This window comes from Mixophyes fleayi, chromosome 4 (assembly GCF_038048845.1).
Source record: "Mixophyes fleayi isolate aMixFle1 chromosome 4, aMixFle1.hap1, whole genome shotgun sequence".
Lineage (NCBI taxonomy): Eukaryota > Metazoa > Chordata > Amphibia > Anura > Limnodynastidae > Mixophyes > Mixophyes fleayi.
The window spans coordinates 181,932,191-181,954,026 of NC_134405.1; the positions used below are offsets into that span (position 1 = coordinate 181,932,191).

The 21,836-nt window shown below is 40.6% G+C and overlaps 1 protein-coding gene across 3 annotated transcripts in view; it reads left to right on the forward strand.

Moving 5' to 3' along the window:
* LOC142152362 (V-type proton ATPase subunit S1-like) overlaps positions 1-17,764 on the forward strand; it is an 81,969-nt gene extending 64,205 nt beyond the window's left edge. For 2 of the 3 annotated variants that reach the window (XM_075208935.1, XM_075208936.1), the window contains exons 7-10: positions 10,357-10,592; positions 11,614-11,667; positions 13,304-13,547; positions 16,994-17,764. In XM_075208935.1, the coding sequence (XP_075065036.1) occupies positions 10,357-10,592; positions 11,614-11,667; positions 13,304-13,547; positions 16,994-17,203 (744 nt within the window). In that variant the 3' untranslated portion in view covers positions 17,204-17,764. The remainder of the gene's footprint in view (positions 1-10,356; positions 10,593-11,613; positions 11,668-13,303; positions 13,548-16,993) is intronic. The other variant, XM_075208937.1, reaches the window with a different exon arrangement.
* The last annotated feature ends 4,072 nt before the right edge of the window (positions 17,765-21,836 follow it).

The window sequence follows — 21,836 nt, forward strand, 5'->3', positions numbered from 1 at the left end:
ATGTGAATGTGGAGGGGGGCTGTCAGATCGGAGGTGGATCTGTAGTGAACAAGCTCTACTAAGGACGTAGATGTGAATGTGGATGGGGCTGTCAGACCGGAGGTGGAGCTGTCGTGAACAAGCTCTACTGAGGACGTAGATGTGAATGTGGATGGGGGCTGTTGGACCTGCAGGTGGATCTGTCGTGAACAAGCTCTACTGAGGACGTAGATGTGAATGTAGATGGGGGCTGTCGGACCTGCAGGTGGATCTGTCGTGAACAAGCTCTACTGAGGACGTAGATGTGAATGTGGAGGGGGGCTGTCAGACCGCAAGTGGATCTGTAGTGAACAAGCTCTACTGAGGACGTAGATGTGAATGTGGAGGGGGGCTGTCAGACCGCAAGTGGATCTGTAGTGAACAAGCTCTACTGAGGACGTAGATGTGAATGTGGAGGGGGGCTGTCAGACCTGCAGGTGGATCTGTCGTGAACAAGCTCTACTGAGGACGTAGATGTAAATGTGGATGGGGGCTGTCAGATCGGAGGTGGATCTGTAGTGAACAAGCTCTACTAAGGACGTAGATGTGAATGTGGATGGGGCTGTCAGACCGGAGGTGGAGCTGTCGTGAACAAGCTCTACTGAGGACGTAGATGTGAATGTGGATGGGGGCTGTTGGACCTGCAGGTGGATCTGTCGTGAACAAGCTCTACTGAGGACGTAGATGTGAATGTAGATGGGGGCTGTCGGACCTGCAGGTGGATCTGTCGTGAACAAGCTCTACTGAGGACGTAGATGTGAATGTGGAGGGGGGCTGTCAGACCGCAAGTGGATCTGTAGTGAACAAGCTCTACTGAGGACGTAGATGTGAATGTGGAGGGGGGCTGTCACACCGCAGGTGGAGCTGTCGTGAACAAGCTCTACTGAGGACGTAGATGTGAATGTGGAGGGGGGCTGTCAGACCGCAAGTGGATCTGTAGTGAACAAGCTCTACTGAGGACGTAGATGTGAATGTGGAGGGGGGCTGTCACACCGCAGGTGGAGCTGTCGTGAACAAGCTCTACTGAGGACGTAGATGTGAATGTGGATGGGGCTGTCAGACCGCAGGTGGATCTGTAGTGAACAAGCTCTACTGAGGAAGTAGATGTCAATGTGGAGGGCGGCTGTCAGACCGCAAGTGGATCTGTAGTGATCAAGCTCTACTGAGGACGTAGATGTGAATGTGGAGGGCGGCTGTCAGACCGCAAGTGGATCTGTAGTGATCAAGCTCTACTGAGGACGTAGATGTGAATGTGGAGGGGGGCTGTCAGACCTGCACCTGTCTCCATCCTTGTCTTTCCTACTCGCTTATCCTTAAACGTCCGTCTGAGGATAACTCATTGTATTCAGCCTTTAAATGGGAATATGTCAAGATTAAAACCTTAATACTTTTTTCTTTCATGTTTTCTTGGGAGAACAACCCTTCTCTTATATTTTTAAATGAATTTTAGTTTATACCTCTCCATGTCACAGTTTTGCACCCTGACAGTCTTGCCTCCCCCCCCCCAACCCTCAAAAAAAGCCTCACTCCCTAGGCTGCAGCCTAGTCAGCTTATTGGATAATCAGGCCCTGAATATAACATATAGAAAACAAGTAAAATGCCTAGTTGTTCTTCTAAATTATACTTTTCCATTAATATAACATTTGATGCAATAGAATATTTTAGTTTTACTGTAGTATATTTATTTAAAGCGCCTAATGAATCATGGACTAATGTTCAAGTTGTGATGCTTAACATCATGTATTGAAGTCTTATTTTTCCTATAGATTGTAAGCTTGTGAGCAGGACCCTCTTACCTCTTTGTCGGTTATACCGGGTCTTGTTTTATCACTGTGTTTCTCGACAAGTATGAAGTGTTTCTGGGTATTCTGGTGCTATATCAATAAATATACAGTACATGTGTTTTAAACACAATACTAGCAGCCGGGCAACATCCTCTGCCTGCCTGTCGGCCGCCAGGCACATGTACTTAGTGTGCGGCCGCAGGTAGCCCTTCTAGGAGTGAAGGCCCCCTAATAAAATGTCTAGATCCACTGCTGGTTGTGAGAGAAAGTCTTTGAAGTCTCTTGTTCTGCAGTCAGGTGCACAGTTAGTTGCCCAGAAACACCTCTCTGGTTTCAAACACGTGAACTGCCAGATTCTAGCAACATTCCAGGTTGTATCTGTATTACATAACCTCTAACACATTATTAAAAGTCTAAGGGGTAACTGTATCAAGCTGCGGGTTTCTGGAGGGTTTTTGAAGTGCAGATGTTACCTATAGCATCCAATCAGATTCTAGTTATCGTTTATTTAGTACAGTCTACAAAATTATAGCTAGAATTTGATTGGTTGCTATAGGCAACATCTCCACTCCACTCTCCAGCTTTTTACGTTTACCGCTAAGAATTGTTTTTGTAAGTATATGTTTTAATGAACATTGGTCTCAACTAAATGGCCACTGTAACTGATCTTACTCAGTTTTTGTCTCTAGTGTATTCTTTTTATTTATGTTTTGGGTGTAGCGCTCCTGTGTTTTTCTGATAATAGAAAAAAATATATTGTAGAAAGCAAATGGCCTTTTTTGATATGAAACACTAGATAACTGCAAACCAAATTTTAATAATTTGTACATTTTATTGGGTGTGAGGGGAGATTAATATTAATTTTATAGCACAGTATTTATTTGGTATGATGGTAAGATCTATGTAAGGGATTAATGTGGGGATTTACATTTATCCCTCCAGTGATAACAACGTGTGGGGCTTGTCCTCCACATATACCTCTAAAGTGCTAAGGATGAGACCCACTCAACTGATTAAATATCTAAAAATAACACTGACCTGTTCTGTAGTGCAGGAGTCTTTATGCGTTGCCAGTGAGGGTCACGGGAAGAGGTGGTGCCTGATTATCATTTTCAATTGCAGATTTTATTATTAAACACCAGTTATTATTAGGGATGAGCGCACTCGGATTTCTGAAATCCGAGCCCACCCGAACGTTGCGGATCCGAGTCGGATCCGAGACAGATCCGGGTATTGGCGCCAAATTCAAAAGTGAAACTGAGGCTCTGACTCATAATCCCGTTGTCGGATCTCGCGATACTCGGATCCTATAAATTCCCCGCTAGTCGCCGCCATCTTCACTCGGGCATTGATCAGGGTAGAGGGAGGGTGTGTTAGGTGGTCCTCTGTGCTGTTTAGTTCTGTGCTGTTTAGTTCTGTGCTGTTTAGTGCTGTGCTGTTTAGTGCTGTTTAGTGCTGTTTAGTGCTGTGCTGTGCTGTGCTGTGCTGTGCTGTGTTCTGCAGTATCAGTCCAGTGGTGCTGTGTGCTGTGCTCTGTCCTTCTGAGGTCAGTGGTGCTGCTGGGTCCTGTGCTGTGTCCTGTTCAGTCCAGTGGTGCTGTGTCCTGTGCTCTGTGCTTCTAAGGGCATAGTTATTTCCCCAATATTCCCCTGTGTTTAAAAAAATAAAAAAAAGTTTTTTTAAAAAATACCAAAAACTACTTTAATATTTTTTAATTACCACAAAATTTTCACAACCAATCCTGCAGTATAAGCCCATTGGTACTGCAATATTACCAAGTTCACACATTCAGCAGTAAAAGTCCAGTGGTACTGCAATATTACAAAGTTTACACATTCTGCAGTATCAGTCCAGTGGTGCTGTGTCCTGTGCTCTGTCCTGCTGAGTTCCGTAGTGCTGCTGGGTCCTGTGCCGTGTCCTGTTCAGTCCAGTGGTGCTGTGTCCTGTGCTCTGTGCTTCTAAGGGCATAGTTATTTCCCCATTATTCCCAAGTTTTTAAAAAATAAAAAAAAAGTAAAAAATAATAAAAATTTAAAAAAAAAAAAAATATATAATAATTATAACCAAATTTGCAAAACCAATCCAGCATTATAAGTCCATTGGTACTGCAATATTACCAAGTTCACACATTCTGCAGTATCAGTCCAGTGGTGCTGTGTCCTGTGCTCTGTCCTGCTGAGTTCCGTAGTGCTGCTGGGTCCTGTGCCGTGTCCTGTTCAGTCCAGTGGTGCTGTGTCCTGTGCTCTGTGCTTCTAAGGGCATAGTTATTTCCCCACTATTCCCAAGTTTTTTAAAAATAAAAAAAAAGTAAAAAAAAATAAAAAATTAAAAAAAAAAAAATATATAATAATTATAACCAAATTTGCAAAACCAATCCAGCAGTATAAGTCCATTGGTACTGCAATATTACCAAGTTCACACATTCTGCAGTATCTTGTGCTACATATAATGGAGACCAAAAATTTGGAGGATAAAGTAGGGAAAGATCAAGACCCACTTCCTCCTAATGCTGAAGCTGCTGCCACTAGTCATGACATAGACGATGAAATGCCATCAACGTCGTCTTCCAAGCCCGATGCCCAATCTCGTAGTACCGGGCATGTAAAATCCAAAAAGCCCAAGTTAAGAAAAAGTAGCAAAAAGAGAAACTTAAAATCATCTGAGGAGAAACGTAAAGTTGCCAATATGCCATTTACGACACGGAGTGGCAAGGAACGGCTTAGGCCCTGGCCCGTGTTCATGACTAGTGGTTCAGCTTCACCCACGGATCTTAGCCCTCCTCCTCCTCCCCCCCCCTACAAAAAATTGAAGAGAGTTATGCTGTCAGCAACAAAACAGCAAACAACTCTGCCTTCTAAAGAGAAATTATCACAAATCCCCAAGGCGAGTCCAAGGGTGTTGGTGGTTGTCAAGCCTGACCTTCCCATCACTGTACGGGAAGAGGTGGCTCGGGAGGAGGCTATTGATGATGTAGCTGGCGCTGTGGAGGAACTTGATGATGAGGATGGTGATGTGGTTATTGTAAATGAGGCACCAGGGGGGGAAACAGCTGATGTCCATGGGATGAAAAAGCCCATCGTCATGCCTGGTCAGAAGACCAAAAAATGCACCTCTTCGGTCTGGAGTTATTTTTATCCAAATCCAGACAACCAATGTATGGCAATATGTAGCTTATGTAAAGCTCAAATAAGCAGGGGTAAGGATCTTGCCCACCTAGGAACATCCTCCCTTATACGTCACCTGAATAACCTTCATAGTTCAGTGGTTAGTTCAGGAACTGGGGCTAGGACCCTCATCGGTACAGGGACACCTAAATCCCGTGGTCCAGTTGGATACACACCAGCAACACCCTCCTCGTCAACTTCCTCCACAATCTCCATCAGATTCAGTCCTGCAGCCCAAGTCAGCAGCCAGACTGAGTCCTCCTCAATACGGGATTCATCCGAGGAATCCTGCAGCGGTACGCCTACTACTGCCACTGCTGCTGTTGCTGCTGTTAGTCGGTCATCTTCCCAGAGGGGAAGTCGTAAGACCGCTAAGTCTTTCACCAAACAATTGACCGTCCAACAGTCGTTTGCCATGACCACCAAATACGATAGTAGTCACCCTATTGCAAAGCGTATAACTGCGGCTGTAACTGCAATGTTGGTGTTAGACGTGCGCCCGGTGTCCGCCATCAGTGGAGTGGGATTTAGAGGGTTGATGGAGGTATTGTGTCCCCGGTACCAAATCCCCTCGAGATTCCACTTCACTAGGCAGGCGATACCAAAAATGTACAGAGAAGTACGATCAAGTGTCCTCAGTGCTCTTAAAAATGCGGTTGTACCCACTGTCCACTTAACCACGGACATGTGGACAAGTGGTTCTGGGCAAACGAAGGACTATATGACTGTGACAGCCCACTGGGTAGATGCATCCCCTTCCGCAGCAACAGCAACAGCTGCATCAGTAGCAGCATCTACAAAATGGCTGCTCATGCAAAGGCAGGCAACATTGTGCATTACAGGCTTTAATAAGAGGCACAACGCTGACAACATATTAGAGAAACTGAGGGAAATTATCTCCCAGTGGCTTACCCCACTTAGACTCTCATGGGGATTTGTGGTGTCAGACAATGCCAGTAACATTGTGCGGGCATTAAATATGGGCAATTTCCAGCACGTCCCATGTTTTGCCCACACCATTAATTTGGTGGTGCAGCATTACCTCAAGAGTGACAGGGGTGTGCAGGAGATGCTTGCGGTGGCCCGCAAAATTGCTGGACACTTTCGGCATTCAGCCAGTGCCTACCGCAGACTAGAGGCACATCAAAAAAGCTTGAACCTGCCCTGCCATCACCTCAAACAAGAGGTTGTGACGCGCTGGAACTCCACCCTCTATATGCTGCAGAGGATGGAGGAGCAGCAAAAGGCCATTCAGGCCTACACAGCCACCTACGACATAGGCAAAGGAGTGGGGATGCGCCTGAGTCAAGCGCAGTGGAGACTGATTTCCGTGTTGTGCAAGGTTCTGCAGCCATTTGAACTTGCCACACGAGAAGTCAGTTCCGACACTGCCAGCTTGAGTCAGGTCATTCCCCTGATCAGGCTGTTGCAGAAGCAGCTGGAGAAAGTGAGGGAGGAGCTGGTAAGCCATTGCGATTACAGCAAGCATGTAGCTCTTGTGGATGTAGCCCTTCGTACGCTTTGCCAGGATCCGAGGGTGGTCACTCTTTTAAAGTCAGAGGAATACATTCTGGCCACCGTGCTCGATCCTCGGTTTAAAGCGTATGTTGTGTCTCTGTTTCCGGCGGACACAAATCTACAGCGGTGCAAAGACCTGCTGGTCAGGAGATTGTCCTCTGAAGAGGACCGTGACATGCCAACAGCTCCACCCTCATTTTCTTCCACATCTATGGCTGCGAGGAAAAAGCTCAGTTTTCCCAAAAGAGGCACTGGCGGGGATGCTGATAACATCTGGTCCGGACTGAAGGACCTGCCAACCATTGCAGACATGTCTACTCTCGCTGCATTGGATGCTGTGACAATAGAAAAAATTGTGGATGATTACTTTGCTGACACCATCCAAGTAGACATGTCAGACAGTCCATATTGTTACTGGCAGGAAAAAAAGGCAGTTTGGAAGCCCCTGTACAAACTGGCTCTATTTTACCTGAGTTGTCCCCCCTCCAGTGTGTACTCGGAAAGAGTTTTTAGTGCAGCGGGGAACCTGGTCAGTGAGCGGCGAAGGAGGTTGCTTCCTCACAACGTTGAAAAAATGATGTTTATAAAAATGAATAATCAATTCCTCAATGAAGTACAGCACTGCCCTCCAGATACTACAGAGGGACCTGTGGTTGTGGAGTCCAGCGGGGACGAATTGATAATGTGTGATGAGGAGGAAGTACACACTGTAGGGGGAGAGGAATCAGAGGTTGAGGATGAGGACGACATCTTGCCTCAGTAGAGCCTGTTTAGTCTGTACAGGGAGAGATGAATAGCTTTTTTGGTGTGGGGGCCCAAACAAACCAATCATTTCAGTCAAAGTTGTTTGGTAGGCCCTGTCGCTGAAATGATTGGTTTGTTAAAGTGTGCATGTCCTATTTCAACAACAGACCTCTCAACTGCAGCTCATCCCTCCTCTGCGGGGATAATGTCTCCTGTGCTCTGACACGTCACTCTGTGTACTCTCAGCCTCAGGATCTGACACTACAGCTACCATGCCTCTTGTAGCAGCCCTCACTCCAGGGCCTCTTCCATGTGCAGTGTCCCCCTCTCTCTTGGGTTCACTATAGTGGCATGGAGTTCTCCCCCTCATCCAGGGCACACATTCCTTGCCCTGGCTCAGTCACCACGCTCAGACTTCCAGGCAATGCTGGGGGAGCCTGGGAGCTTCCACCCCAGGTCCCCAGCTACAACTCTCCTCTCCTGTGTCTTCTCTCTCTTTCTGACACTTTAAAGATCGTGCCTTTAAATGAAAAAGTCAGTCTTCATTGCACGACTATGTGCAAGTGCAACAGGGACATTTTTTTGGGTTTACAAAGTCAAACAATAACACTACGACCCTGTCTGCCTGGGGTCTGTCAATGACGAATTGTCTGGAGCATGTTTGGAGGAGGTATTGTGGCCCCGGTATCAAATTGGGTACCGGGGCCACCCCACTATGCAGTCCAGATACTTGTTTGGTGGAATTCCGACACGTGGAGGGTTTTTAAATTATATTGTGGCCTCGGTACCAAATTGTGTACCGGGGCCACCACACTACGCAGTCAAGATACTTGTTTGGTGGAATTCAGACCAGTTGAGGGTTTTATTATTATATTGTGTGGACCACTCTATCTATACCACACTACAACTCTATACCACTCTATTTCCTACTTTAATTCTATTTAATTCTATTTCCTACTTTAATTCTATTACTAATTAATTACCATAAAGAGGAACAAAAAAAACCAATTTTACCAAAAGTATAATATGACTTAGACTTACAAACACTACACTTTAAAGATCGTGCCTTTAAATGAAAAAGTCAGTCTTCATTGCACGACTATGTGCAACAGGGACATTTTTTTGGGTTTACAAAGTCAAACAATAACACTACGACCCTGTCTGTCTGGGGTCTGTCAATGACGAATTGTCTGGAGCATGTTTGGAGGAGGTATTGTGGCCCCGGTATCAAATTGGGTACCGGGGCCACCCCACTATGCAGTCCAGATACTTGTTTGGTGGAATTCCGACACGTGGAGGGTTTTTAAATTATATTGTGGCCTCGGTACCAAATTGTGTACCGGGGCCACCACACTACGCAGTCAAGATAGATAGATGCGTATTGCGTATCATAGATAAAGTACATTCAGTGGTGTGGGGCAAATTGAAAAATATTCCAAATGCACTGACATTATCAAAAACAAGAGGTTGTCACACGCTAAAACTCCAACATGTATATGATGGAGAGGATGGAGGAGCAGCCGTATGTGTAGTGTAATGCAGATCTGTTGAAGGTTTTTTATATATTTTATTGTGGTGCCCAGTGCCCACTCCTCTACGCAGTCCAGATACATTTATTGGTGCGAATCATAAAAGTTCAGGGTTTTTAATATATATTGTGGTGACCCACTCCTCTACGCAGTCCAGGTACATTTATTGGTGCGATTCATAAAAGTTCAGGGTTTTTAATATATATTGTGGTGACCCACTCCTCTACGCAGTCCAGGTACATTTATTGGTGCGAATCATAAAAGTTCAGGGTTTTTAATATATATTGTGGTGACCCACTCCTCTACGCAGTCCAGGTACATTTATTGGTGCGAATCATAAAAGTTCAGGGTTTTTAATATATATTGTGGTGACCCACTCCTCTACGCAGTCCAGGTACATTTATTGGTGCGAATCATAAAAGTTCAGAGTTTTTAATAGATATTGTGGTGACCCACTCCTCTACGCAGTCCAGGTACATTTATTGGTGCGAATCATAAAAGTTCAGGGTTTTTAATATATATTGTGGTGACCCACTCCTCTACGCAGTCCAGGTACATTTATTGGTGCGATTCATAAAAGTTTAGGGTTTTTAATATATATTGTGGTGACCCACTCCTCTACGCAGTCCAGGTACATTTATTGGTGCGAATCATAAAAGTTCAGGGTTTTTAATAGATATTGTGGTGACCCACTCACTCCTCTACGCAGTCCAGGTACAATTATTGGTGCGAATCATAAAAGTTCAGGGTTTTTAAGATATTGTGGTGACCCACTCCTCTACGCAGTCCAGGTACAATTATTGGTGGGAATCATAAAAGTTCAGGGTTTTTAATATATTGTGGTGACCCACTCCTCTACGCAGTCCAGGTACAATTATTGGTGCGAATCATAAAAGTTCAGGGTTTTTAAGATATTGTGGTGACCCACTCCTCTACGCAGTCCAGGTACAATTATTGGTGCGAATCATAAAAGTTCAGGGTTTTTAATATATATTGTGGTGACCCACTCCTCTACGCAGTCCAGGTACAATTATTGGTGCGAATCATAAAAGTTCAGGGTTTATAATATATTGTGGTGACCCACTCCTCTACGCAGTCCAGAAAGATACCTTGTTGCAACGTTTTGGACTAATAACTATATTGTGAGGTGTTCAGAATACACTGTAAATTAGTGGAAATGCTTGTTATTGAATGTTATTGAGGTTAATAATAGCCTAGGAGTGAAAATAAGCCCAAAAACTTGATTTTTAAACTTTTTATGTTTTTTTCAAAAAAAATCCGAATCCAATACCTTAAATCCGAACCGAGACCTTTCGTCAAGTGTTTTGCGAGACAAATCCGAACCCCAAAAATAACGAAAATCCGGATCCAAAACACAAAACACGAGACCTCAAAAGTCGCCGGTGCACATCCCTAGTTATTATTAGATAACATCTTATACTATTTAAGGAAACAACACTTTGTCACTCAACTGAACCTGTTATTTACAGTAAAATAATTTGAATTAAAAACGAGAATGCTATTCATTTTGGCTATGCGGTAAGGCTAACTGATGTAAAACCACTAATTTGATCTTTCCCCCCACAAATTTTTTATAGGTTGCTAAGAGTTTTGACATGGTCCATAAACAGGGAAGAGATCTCCTAGCTACTGATACAGCGGTTCTGTATCCACCATTAAATGTGTCGGCAAATGGATCAGACACCTGTATCTTGATTTACGCAACACAATTTCTACTCACAGTTAATTCTACTCAGCTTGATTTGACAAATTTAACATTTGAAGCAAAACAAGCAAATACTAGTTTATCTGAATGTTCCGCTACCAACACTACGTAAGTACGTCCTCAATGTCCATGTTAAATCGTGATTTTAGTCAGTCTGCCAAATCCTGTTGCTTTTGAAGTATTGCTAGAATATGCCCTTAGCCAAAATGTAACCAACACTTATCCACTCTCATCATCTCCAGCCTCGACATCTGCAACCTGCTCGTATCTGGCATTCCCCTCACCCATCTATCTCCACTTCAGTCCTACATGCAGTGGCAAAACTGATCGATTGATCTGTCTCATACATACCACAACATTCTGCAAACCTCTACAATGATACACACAATTTGCCATATCTTCCAGAATCCAATTCAAATTACTTACTCACTTACAAAGCCAAACCTTTATACATTGAAACCTCATCTTGAAATAATCTCCCTCATGTCCTCTTAGATCTAACTCTGACCTAAGCTTTGCCATGTCTAACAGTTCACTCCCACCTACGAGATGTCTGCTGTGCTATTCCCCACTTACGGAATTCCCTACCAAACCTGAGCAGACCTTCCCCCAGCCTTAAACACTCTGTAAAAACCCACCTGTTTATTATAGTTACACATATACTACTCACGCCATTACACCCTCTCTAAAATCCCAGTGTCCACTGTGAGCCACACTCACTCCTCTCGCCTCAGCATTCCCCCTTCTGTCGACATTGTAAGCTGTCTTGTGAGCAGGGCTTCCTTACTGTTTGTTTTCACATATGCATTTATTTTGTTTACCTTGTATGTCACTGTTTTATGCATGTTCTTTTCCCCGCTGTCCGGCACTGTGGAGCACTGTGGCACCTTACAAATTTATGATAATACTACTACTACTACTACTGCTAATAATAATAATACTTTTAATTTGAGCAGATCATTGATGCTATGCACTATTATTTTTATAGAGTTGTATGTATTATATAGGTTTTGTAACTCCCAAGTCTTGTTGATGTATTCATGTGACTACAATCTAGCATATAAACAAGCTTCCTTGCATACAATTATTTCTGAGATTATTAATATAAAATAATATTGTCATTTTTTAGCTTGTCATTATTATATTCATCTCCTGGACTTGGACTAAGGAGCCTTGAAGTAAGGTATGTTGTGTAACACAAAGTTGCATTCTTTAATAATCTAGCTATAAGACCTTAATCCCAAAGAGAGGCCAATGCTATCTCTGTGACGGAGCATCAGGTCACATTATGAGGTCAGAGAAGCAGGATGAAGTGGTCACATAACCCAAACAATAGGATAAAGTTTGACTGACTAGTCAAACTGGTGAGAAGATATTACCATGCAAACATGATCTAACCTTCTACATAGACTGTGTGAGTACACTGAGCTATTTATGTGAGTGTCACTAGAATCACTTGGAAGATAATCAATGCCTCACTCATGTGGCAGCTGCTGTGTCTGATATAATACCTCCAGGTGACGGAACTACCACTGGTGCAGCAGGTGCGGTGCATCGGGGCCCAGGGAGATAATAGGGCCGCTGCATGGGAAACTAGTGATATGTGGGCCCTGGTTCCCTCCTCCCCACTTCCCTGCACCCTTCCATCGGGTACACAATACTTTGCTCCCGAATATACACTTAACTATTGCAGTTACCTGTGCTGAATTCATTGATATTAATGGGTGTTTTTAAAACATCAGTAAATTAATTCAGCACAGGTATCTGCAATAGTAAATTAAGTAGGAAGCGCATTTTGTGGGGTCTGTAAAATCTAAGCGAAGCTTATTCAAAGTTATGCATTTACGGAACAGGCACGACCAGTGCTATCATTAGGTGAACCTAGGTGTCTGCCTAGAGAGCCAATATTCAGAGGGTGCCTGAAACACTGAACAAGTGACATGTTTTTAATATTCCCATAGCACCCCTACACTGAGCACCGTCCACTGACATAGAGAAGCAGCTGCTTCTTACCTGTGAAGATGCCTGTTACTGCTCCACTATGTTACTGATAGGCTGGGAGTGTGGTGCCGGCCTATGATGTCACAGCCCAGCACCACATTCCCAGTAAGACGAGAGCAGAAGATGTTGTCACCAGTACTCTGTCAGCAATACCTGATACCGCTCTAGTTAGTAACCATAAGCAATGCTCTTCTACACTGCATATCCTGTTCCCATGGCCAGAGGAAGCTCTGTGGGTCCTCTAGGCACTGCATCCCCATCACCGCTTGTTACATTAGCTGGTGGGAGTTATTTTACTTGATAAATGTGTTAAAGTTAATACTAATACACTATTGCAAAGATTATTCCCAAAAAAGGCTTACCATTGTGCTGTAATGCATCCCAGTAATAGCATCCAGTCTGTGAACTAACACAGACGAGGAATGGGGAAAGGGTAATAAATAAATAAGTGACAAAAATATGCATTACCCTGCATTGTGTTAACAATCCAGTTAGCAATCCAATGATAAGCATTGTGTCACCATGACATTGGTTTGAACACTGCTTGCACAAAGCAATGCGTAGTAAATGTACAGAAATAATAAGAAGTTTCACATTAAAAATCCCTCACAACTTGTATTACAGTTTATTACAGGCAGTGCTAATGTATGCAGTGAGCATATGCATATGTGATCTTAAACAAGAGTACTTTAAGCATAAAAAGCATTGTTATAATTGTAAATAAAAAAGTATAAACTGCCATGATATTTAAAGCAATTTTAAGAACTTCATTTTTTGGAAACAGGTTACGTTATAATCTTACCTTTGATTCTCTTTAGATTTTTTATGACTAATATGTTCTACACTGGTTCTGCTAGAAATTGGTTCAAATTAGAATCTGTCATGATAATTCCCAACCAAAATATTTTGAGAAATGCCTCATTCAGAACAACTTATGCCTCAGCACCGGCAGAGTACTCCTTCCATTGCCAACAAGTGGGGACAAGCTCTTTAACTGGAGAGGTGCTAGTTCCAGACAATGTTGATTCAAAACAGTGGGGAATATTCATTTCAGAATTTCAAGTAAGTAAAGTGTATACCTACTATACATAATTCCAAAAGCAATAAAACCAATAAAAATATAGCAGCATATATGATATTACTGGCATAGTCCTTTGTACAAATGTCTGACTTTTCATTTCAATTTCCTCATTCATCATGACAATGCAAGTCAATTTCTACATTCCAATCAATGAAATTAAGGAGCTAATCAATGTTTATGGAATCTATGTAATGTTGTGTATGTTTGCAAATAATATATAGCCAGCATTTTTTCTTAGTTGCTTCCAAATTTCGCTAAATGATGTGTCTTTAAGTTATTACTTTCGAAAATGTATTTTAAGTAATTGAAGTAAGCATAAAACACTTAGGACTAGATTTACTAAAGAGCTTTATTGGCATTTTTTTTTGGGTGGTTTTGAAATTGTCAGATTTAATAAAGACAAAATCGACAGATAAATGCAGTTTTACAAAGCGCCACATTACAAATTACCATCCCGATTTTTAACATTATAAGGATACCATTCGTTCTATTTATAAAGATGGGGGTTTGACAAACCGCTGGAAAAGCAGAGGGAAAAATAGCCAGGAAAAATAAGCGGTTGTGAGAGGAGCAATCCCTCAAACTGCATGCAGCTGCTTGTCATTCACTTATGAATTATAGGTACAATCATTATTTATTCATTAATTGGGCAAAATTAATTTATAAATATCTTAAGGGGTCAAATTAAATTTTTCATTATATTAAGTGGCACAATTATTGTTCATTTTATTAAGGAGACAAAACTATTTGATTGCTAATGGGGGCAATAATTATATATGGAGTCAATGGGCTATCTGCATTTTCTTCCTTTAAAATTTTCCTAATATAATGCTGAGCTGAATCTCACCCCTCTGGCTAAAATTTGTCAGCCAGCCCCTGTACATTCCTCACTTAACACAGTGTCTTTAATATTACCATAACCAGTGGTCAAAGTGGGCTGGTATATGGTGGTACGCCAGTCCGTCACTATTACCACTGCCTTCATTGTAAAACTATCAAATTCCATTCACATTTTCTATATCACCACTTCTAAATGTCCATTTTGATCACTGTTCCTAACTCAGCAATATAAATAAAAATATTAATTGATATAGTATGAGGAATAACACTGAGGTCCATTCAAGCCTGATTACTGTGGAGGATATAATGTCCTTTTCCTTATACTCCCTTTATATATTTAATTGGTCCTGGCAGTGTTCTATAGATGCACACTTGTCTTCTCTTTCTGAAAGATGAATCAAGCGCCTACATATTCTAGTATGGATTCTTATGAATTTCAGTTCAGCCCACACCAACATTGCTGCCTTTACTGTTTAGGTGACTGGGGCATTTCAAATAGTATGATCTCATTTATATAGTGTGTCTTCTTTGCCCATATATATTTAAAGAAGCTTGCACTGTTTGAGATTACAACATATGTATTAAAATAAATCATACTGTAAAATAAAAAGGATATTAGAAGTCACTTCAGAGTAATTCAAGAGCTGATAGAAAGTAACTTGGACAGGTGAAGAACTAAATGTAAATTAATGACATAATAACTTCTTGACTGCTGCTGAGTAAGGCTACATGACCCAATAAAGATTTTTTTTGTCTTCATAATATCTGGAGACGTTGGATGTTTTGGAAATCTAAATATGCAAAGGCTTCATCAAATGGCAGAGAGCTTGGTTTCCCCTAATTTGCTTAAGGTTAGGTGGAGGAGTATTTCTTGATTCACAATTTTATTAAAAATGTTTGTACATTTGTTTCTAATTGTGTTATCATTGTTCTTGTGAGTGGTAATTATCTGGGCCAGACAAAGTACAAAGCAGGGTCTGGGGAAAAGTTGTCTACTTATTCAATACTGCTGATTTGGTAAATACTACAAGGGTACCAAGGACAGGACAGGGTATTGTCCTATGTCACAAGGGGCTTGAAAAGGATCGTTTTTCACTTTTAGATAGGGATGGCAAGCATCTCAGTGTCATTGAACTGAACATTCTGAATTCAGACTTTAACACTGACCTTGGCTAGGCTTTAGATCTGTTGGTCCTGCTAGAAGTATACCCTTCCAGTGGTGGAGTTCATACTTGTCAACCCAGTCTAATATCTCATGTGTCTTTATTTTAAGTTGTTTGTGTTCAGGTTAAAGTTTTATTATTGGTATGTGTTTTGTGTTGTAAAAAAAACATTGACAATTTTGAAAAAAGCTGTAGCCGTTGCTTTCACTTAACATTTGCCTCTGGTCTCTTATTTTAATGAATGGGTGGTCAGCCACAATTTCCATATGTGGCTGAGGGTAGGAGAGTTGTTTTGCAAGGCCATGCTCCTTGTAGATAGAGCTGGCCACACAGTTATGGATAAGATGAGTACATTGTCTTCCTGGTTGTATGCAATTGTCTTTAGGTTAAATGAACATCTCAATATGTGAAAAAAACTAAAGGTCACAGGGAAGCCTAGCACAGTCTCTACAAATGTACTTTACCAATGAGCTTGTGGGTGGTGTTGAGGATAAGAGCTTAGTGTGGAGGATTGGAGGATGTCTAGGAGAATCGTGTAGTTTTATGATTTTCACTATGTTAATCTGAGATCTGAGAGTGTCTTTATTAAATATGATATAAGGGTTTTATATTTATTTTTTGGGTGAACTTTCTCTGGTCCATAGCGCATAAATACTACAGGGGTATTAGGGACATGAAACCTATGGAACACAGTTGTAGGAACTTAATGTTTCTGATTTTTCCAGAAAGAATTGGAGGGGGTATTGCCCTATGCCACAGGTCACTTGACAAGGACAGTTCTTCACTTTTACATAGGAATGGCGTACCTCTGCGTATCATTAGACTAGTCTGAATGAAAACCTTCAACTTTGGCTGCATCAAGGCCATATGTTTGACAACAACAAAATCTCCTCTATTAAATATGCAAAAGGTAGCAAAGAAGGTGTCAAAATGATATTATACCTTTTGTTTTCAGTGAAGCATTTGCTCTATTACAACACAAGATACATGACCTGCACTAATCTTAGATTTCATTATATAAATGATCCTGTATCCTGTAAGAAGCTTGCACTGTTTGAGATTACAACCTATTTATTATATGGTGTAAAATAAATCATACTGTAAAATAAAAAGGATAAAAAGGATATTAGAAGTCACTTCAGACCTGCATTGCTTTTATAAGGTAACATAGCAACTCGGCAGCTTATAATATTATAACAATTTAGGGTATGGTGTGGTATATAACTCTTAGAAGAATGCTGCTACCTGCAGTAGAGAAGGGTATAAGTTATATAAAAAAAACAACATAAACACTGAAAACAATAGTCCATACAGGTCTACTTTAAGATTTATTTCGGAACCGGATGGTATAAAACCTTTAATTTAACTGTAAAATACTCTGCAAACTGTTGTTTATTAAAGTAACCCATATTTTAATATTGCAGATTCAAGGATTCAACATCAAGAACAACCTTTTCTCCTATGCAGGTGATTGCACATCTTTTTTCACTCCTGGAATCTGGATGGGGCTTGTGTCCTCTATTATCCTGTTGTGGATCCTGTCATATGGGATTTTTATGATTATGCAGCTATCAACAAATGATAAATTTGATGACTCTAAAAGCCAAGCATTGTCCGTCCCTCAAGGAGAATAGCGATTTATGCTAGTTTTGTCTTCGTGCATGTATTCATCTTGAAAGCACTAAATATTTCTATCATTTAGTAAATTATTTTCTTCAGCAAAGTGGTCCAGGTACAGTTTAAAAGAGAGGCAAGTGTTAGCCTAATTTATACTTTAGTTAATCATAATTTTTTATAAAAGTACAATTAGTGACTCTAAGTTACAAATGTAAAATATTCAGTAATGCAGCAGTTACAAATACATTAAAATAGCTATAGACTCTCCAACTAATTCTCTTACTCCAAGAGATTACCTTCATAGAGAATTATCTTTCAAAGTTAAAGATTTTTGCTTTATAAAAACATGGAAAGCCCATGAATACTATAACATTTAGGGACCCTAGCGTCAAAGGTACATGAGGTGGTGCATCTGAATTCCAAATTATGGTTTATAGGCTCAGTAGTTTTACAGTTGAACCTTTGACAGTTATGATACATTTGTATAGACTTTATATACTACATTGTATTTAGTTTATCATAATTGTGTTTAATTGCATTGCTAACTTGCTTTTAAAAAGTACAAATTAAAGATGAAATTAAGTGTCAAAGTGGTATTTGTTTATTTTACCACTTTCAGCAAGTGAAATACTATCACATTTTATACATAGTGTTTCATATACAGCTAATATAGATCATTTGCCTAAGTTGTATAATATATGACTATTGGACGTGGTTATAAGACACCTGAGCCTATTATTTAAACTTCTATATACATGAATCATGAAAGTTAGAAGTTAGGTTTTGTATTTGTTACCACCCTTATAGCAAACTGAAAAATCTAATCTTGAATAATAGTTAAGATGATACTGATAAAGTATAAAAAGCTGAAATGACAAAACAAAGCACACGTTATGCCTTCTCTGACTACAGGCCATATTTCTTTGTGCAAATCTGTGAATCGTAGAGAAATTTTGTTAAGTAGGAGACTGAGAGCATTTCATTTAGACTGCTACACTGTAAATAACTGGAGGAGCATAGAAATTGCTCATGCTTTGCCATCACCATTCCTAACTGCATTGCTGAACACTTCGCTGATGAAAAAGTATCTACCTTAAAATGGCCCTCTAAGTTTATTCTGTGTACCCAGCTTCTCCAACTATTTTTAAAGGTTTCAGCCTACATGAATGTGAACTTTTTTCTAACCAACCCCATGAAAATCACCGGCAACAGTAATAACAAATGTATTTTCTTGATTCCTGCTATTATATATAATACACTTTAGATTGAAATACTGTAATGCTATTTCTACATAGCTTTATAAATATCTAATGGCAAGCTTACATGAGTAGGCTGTCGAATGAAATAAAGGTACAGAGCCTATGGTTCATAACTAAAGCAAGTTAATTGAATAATCTCTGCCTTCAGTGTACATTACAATAACCATATCTACCTACAATGAGCAAACTGGTCACATAGCACTGTAACTAGGACTGGAATTCTGGAGTGATGGTGCTTCCAAGTCTTGGAGTTCTCAAGGATGAAAAGTATAGAAATAGTGAAGAGGTCAATGGGAGCAAATCTGGCATAGCTAGAAGAAAACCTTGTGAATTCTAACATTACACCAACATCCATACTTGAAAATATTGAGGCTCATTTCTGAAAACTGCTCCACGAGTAATTGTGAAGAACACATGCTATAACCTATAGCAAACAATTAGTCAATTTCGGACATTGTAAATTAGATGTTTTGAAAATAAAAAAATTACACCACAATCCTTCATCAGTACCATGAGGGCCTCATATTACTACTCTGTACTGATGGAGGACTCTGCTCCTATCATACTCTGTGGTTTCTTGCTTTTCCCCAATTCCCCTACCTGACAGCAGCAGACCTGTCAGCACTTACAGAATCCCACCAGTGGACAGATCACAATATATATTAGAAGTCACAGATGAGTCCCTTACCTGTGAAGGGGGAGAGAGGGCATGGCCATGTCATGATAGGGACATGACCACACCTCGGGGACATGTCTGCTGCTCAGCTGTTCTGATCGGAATAACGGGACAGAGACCTCAAATCTGGACTGTCCCGCCTAAATTGGACGGTTGGGAGGTATGCCTATAGTAGCCGCTAGGAAGTGCAAAAAAAGCTTAGAATGTGTATTAAGGTTTTGGGGGAGATAGGAGAGGAGGAAAATCCATGGATCTTTTAAAATTGGATACTCCAACATAGAATCCAGAATGCTATATACCATGTACCAATTTGGTCCACAAGACATGGAGCAGAGTTCCTCTGTGGCCACAATTCCACCAGTATTCAGGATCAGTATTAGGAAACATACTACCCAATCAATTCAAGGTGTAATGCCAACTGTAATAGAGTTTCTAGGAGATTTCCTTAAGTCGAAATTGAAATTAAGCTTTTTTGTTTTCTCCACTGCTGTCCTTGTCTTCCTCCATGCCTCCTCATCTGGTGTAGGGGCTAAATCTCACTACTATTCAAGTTTACAGCTACTCAAGGAATAAGCCATACAATTGATAGATCATTGCTTCCATAAAGGGTAACTGGTCTGATAAATGAAGACACTGCCCTATTTCAGCAAAGTCTTCAGGGTGCCTACACTTGCATGAAACCATCTAGAGAATCTATTAGTGGACAAACCTGGAAGAAGGCTGAATTGCCTAATATTGAAGTATGGGGGAGTTAGGGGTAGATAGGTTACACTTGAATGTATACTGATGCCAAAGTGTAACAGAGATATGTGCTATTGGCACCAAGTGTGATGGGGCGGGTCGGTGTAATTTTCTTGGACCCCATAAATTTGCTAAACAGAAATTCCCCAGAAAGTCAATTCAATATCTAAGCAAGAGATGATACCATGAGATCTGTGAGAGGCGACAATTTGTTAGAAGGTAGTTGGTACAGTAAAAACCAGGATTTTAGATCTGGAAGGCCTCTCTCTGACACTGGAAATGTTTTTTTGAGTATGTTTAAGGATTTTCTTGGAGATCTAGAGTTGCAGATAAATCACAACAAATCATTTTGTACATTGTTTAGCAAAGTGAGCAGAAGAGTGAGTGTTTGGAAAAAATAAAACCATTTTGGCATAACACTTATTTTAACTGCGATTATCTTGCCCAACCACGAGATAAGTAGCCGACTGCAGGAAGTCAAAGTTAAGCCTGAAGTTTATAAAATAATTGGTAGAAGTTTGCCTGATTCAAAAAATAACATCTAGAGGTTATGTTAACCCCCAGATAATTTATTTTTTATGCTGCCATTTAAAGTTGAAGTTCAATGTCAGGCACTCTTTGTCCTGAGGGGAGACATTTAGAAGCATGGCCTCAGGTTAGTAATCTTGTATCCAAAGAGTCACCATTGATCAGGATTTTAGATGAGGGGTCAGTGGAAAGAGACAAAATGCAGTTCAAGAAATTTCCAGAAATGTCCACTATCTGAAGGATGTGAGTAATAAACTGGAAGGAGATTCTATCAAATGTTTTTCTTTATTAATAGATAGAATAATAGGTGGAGATCTCCTGGAGTTAATGACAAGGAAAAATCTATGGCCCATCTTTTGTTGCCTGACACCCTGGGTTGAAGCCAATCTGCCTGTAATGGATAAGAGATCAGGGGTAACTTCAAGCACTTGACTAGGATTGTTGAAAAAAAATCTTAATATCATTGTTAAAAGAGAGAGTGGCCTATAGCAAATTAGAGAATGCTTTCAAATACTCTTTAGAGAACCATTCAGGTCCTGTGAGTTACCTGCTTTCTGCTCTTTTATGGTAAAGGCAATCTCCCCCAGAGTACTTTCCCTGCACAATTTGTCAATTAAATGGATGATTGCTGTTTTTAAAAGTGCACCTTCTGTCATTTGGCAGATTATGTATCAGATTAACTAATAAATAATTGTACATTTCTGAGATGCCAGCAATACCGACTTCGCTGCAATCAGGACACTCAAGAATTTTATTAATATAATTTCATACATAAAAGGTGTCATGTCTATATGTCTGTGCAGAACAATGGCACCTACTGTACAGTGCTAGCTGTTTCCTGGTCATCCAGACAGTGCCAAAATCAAGCCTAAATGACAGTGAGTGAACAGCATTAGGAGCTGAATCTTGAGTGGACCCATTTGTAAAGTACCACCCAGGACCTAACACAGCCTAAATCTGATACCTTATAGGAGCAGCACCCAGGAGCAAGTCCATGGCAATTCTATTCACATGCTGATAAGAATTTGAAATTCCATTTACTGTCTTGATATGAGGTACACTTTCAATTTTGTATTATGGCTCCAGTGTCCAATGCAAAATGATGCAGAATTACTAAACATTAAATACAAACATATAACACTAATGATATTTTTTAAGTTACAATAATTATCACAACTGTCACACAATACTGGGGTTATGAGCTTATTCCATACACTGTACTATCTGGGTGAAGTTTGTATGTTCTCCCTGCATTTGCTGGGTTTCATGCGGGTGCTCTGGTTTCTTCCTACAGTCCAAAAAAAGAATTGGTTAATTGACTTTGGAGAAAATTGACCCTACTTTGTGGGTTTGTCTGGTAGAGAATTTAGAAACTCATCAGTTTTTGGGGACTGATGAGAACGATTAAACATTATCTACATAATATTTTGGTGCTTTATAAATGGC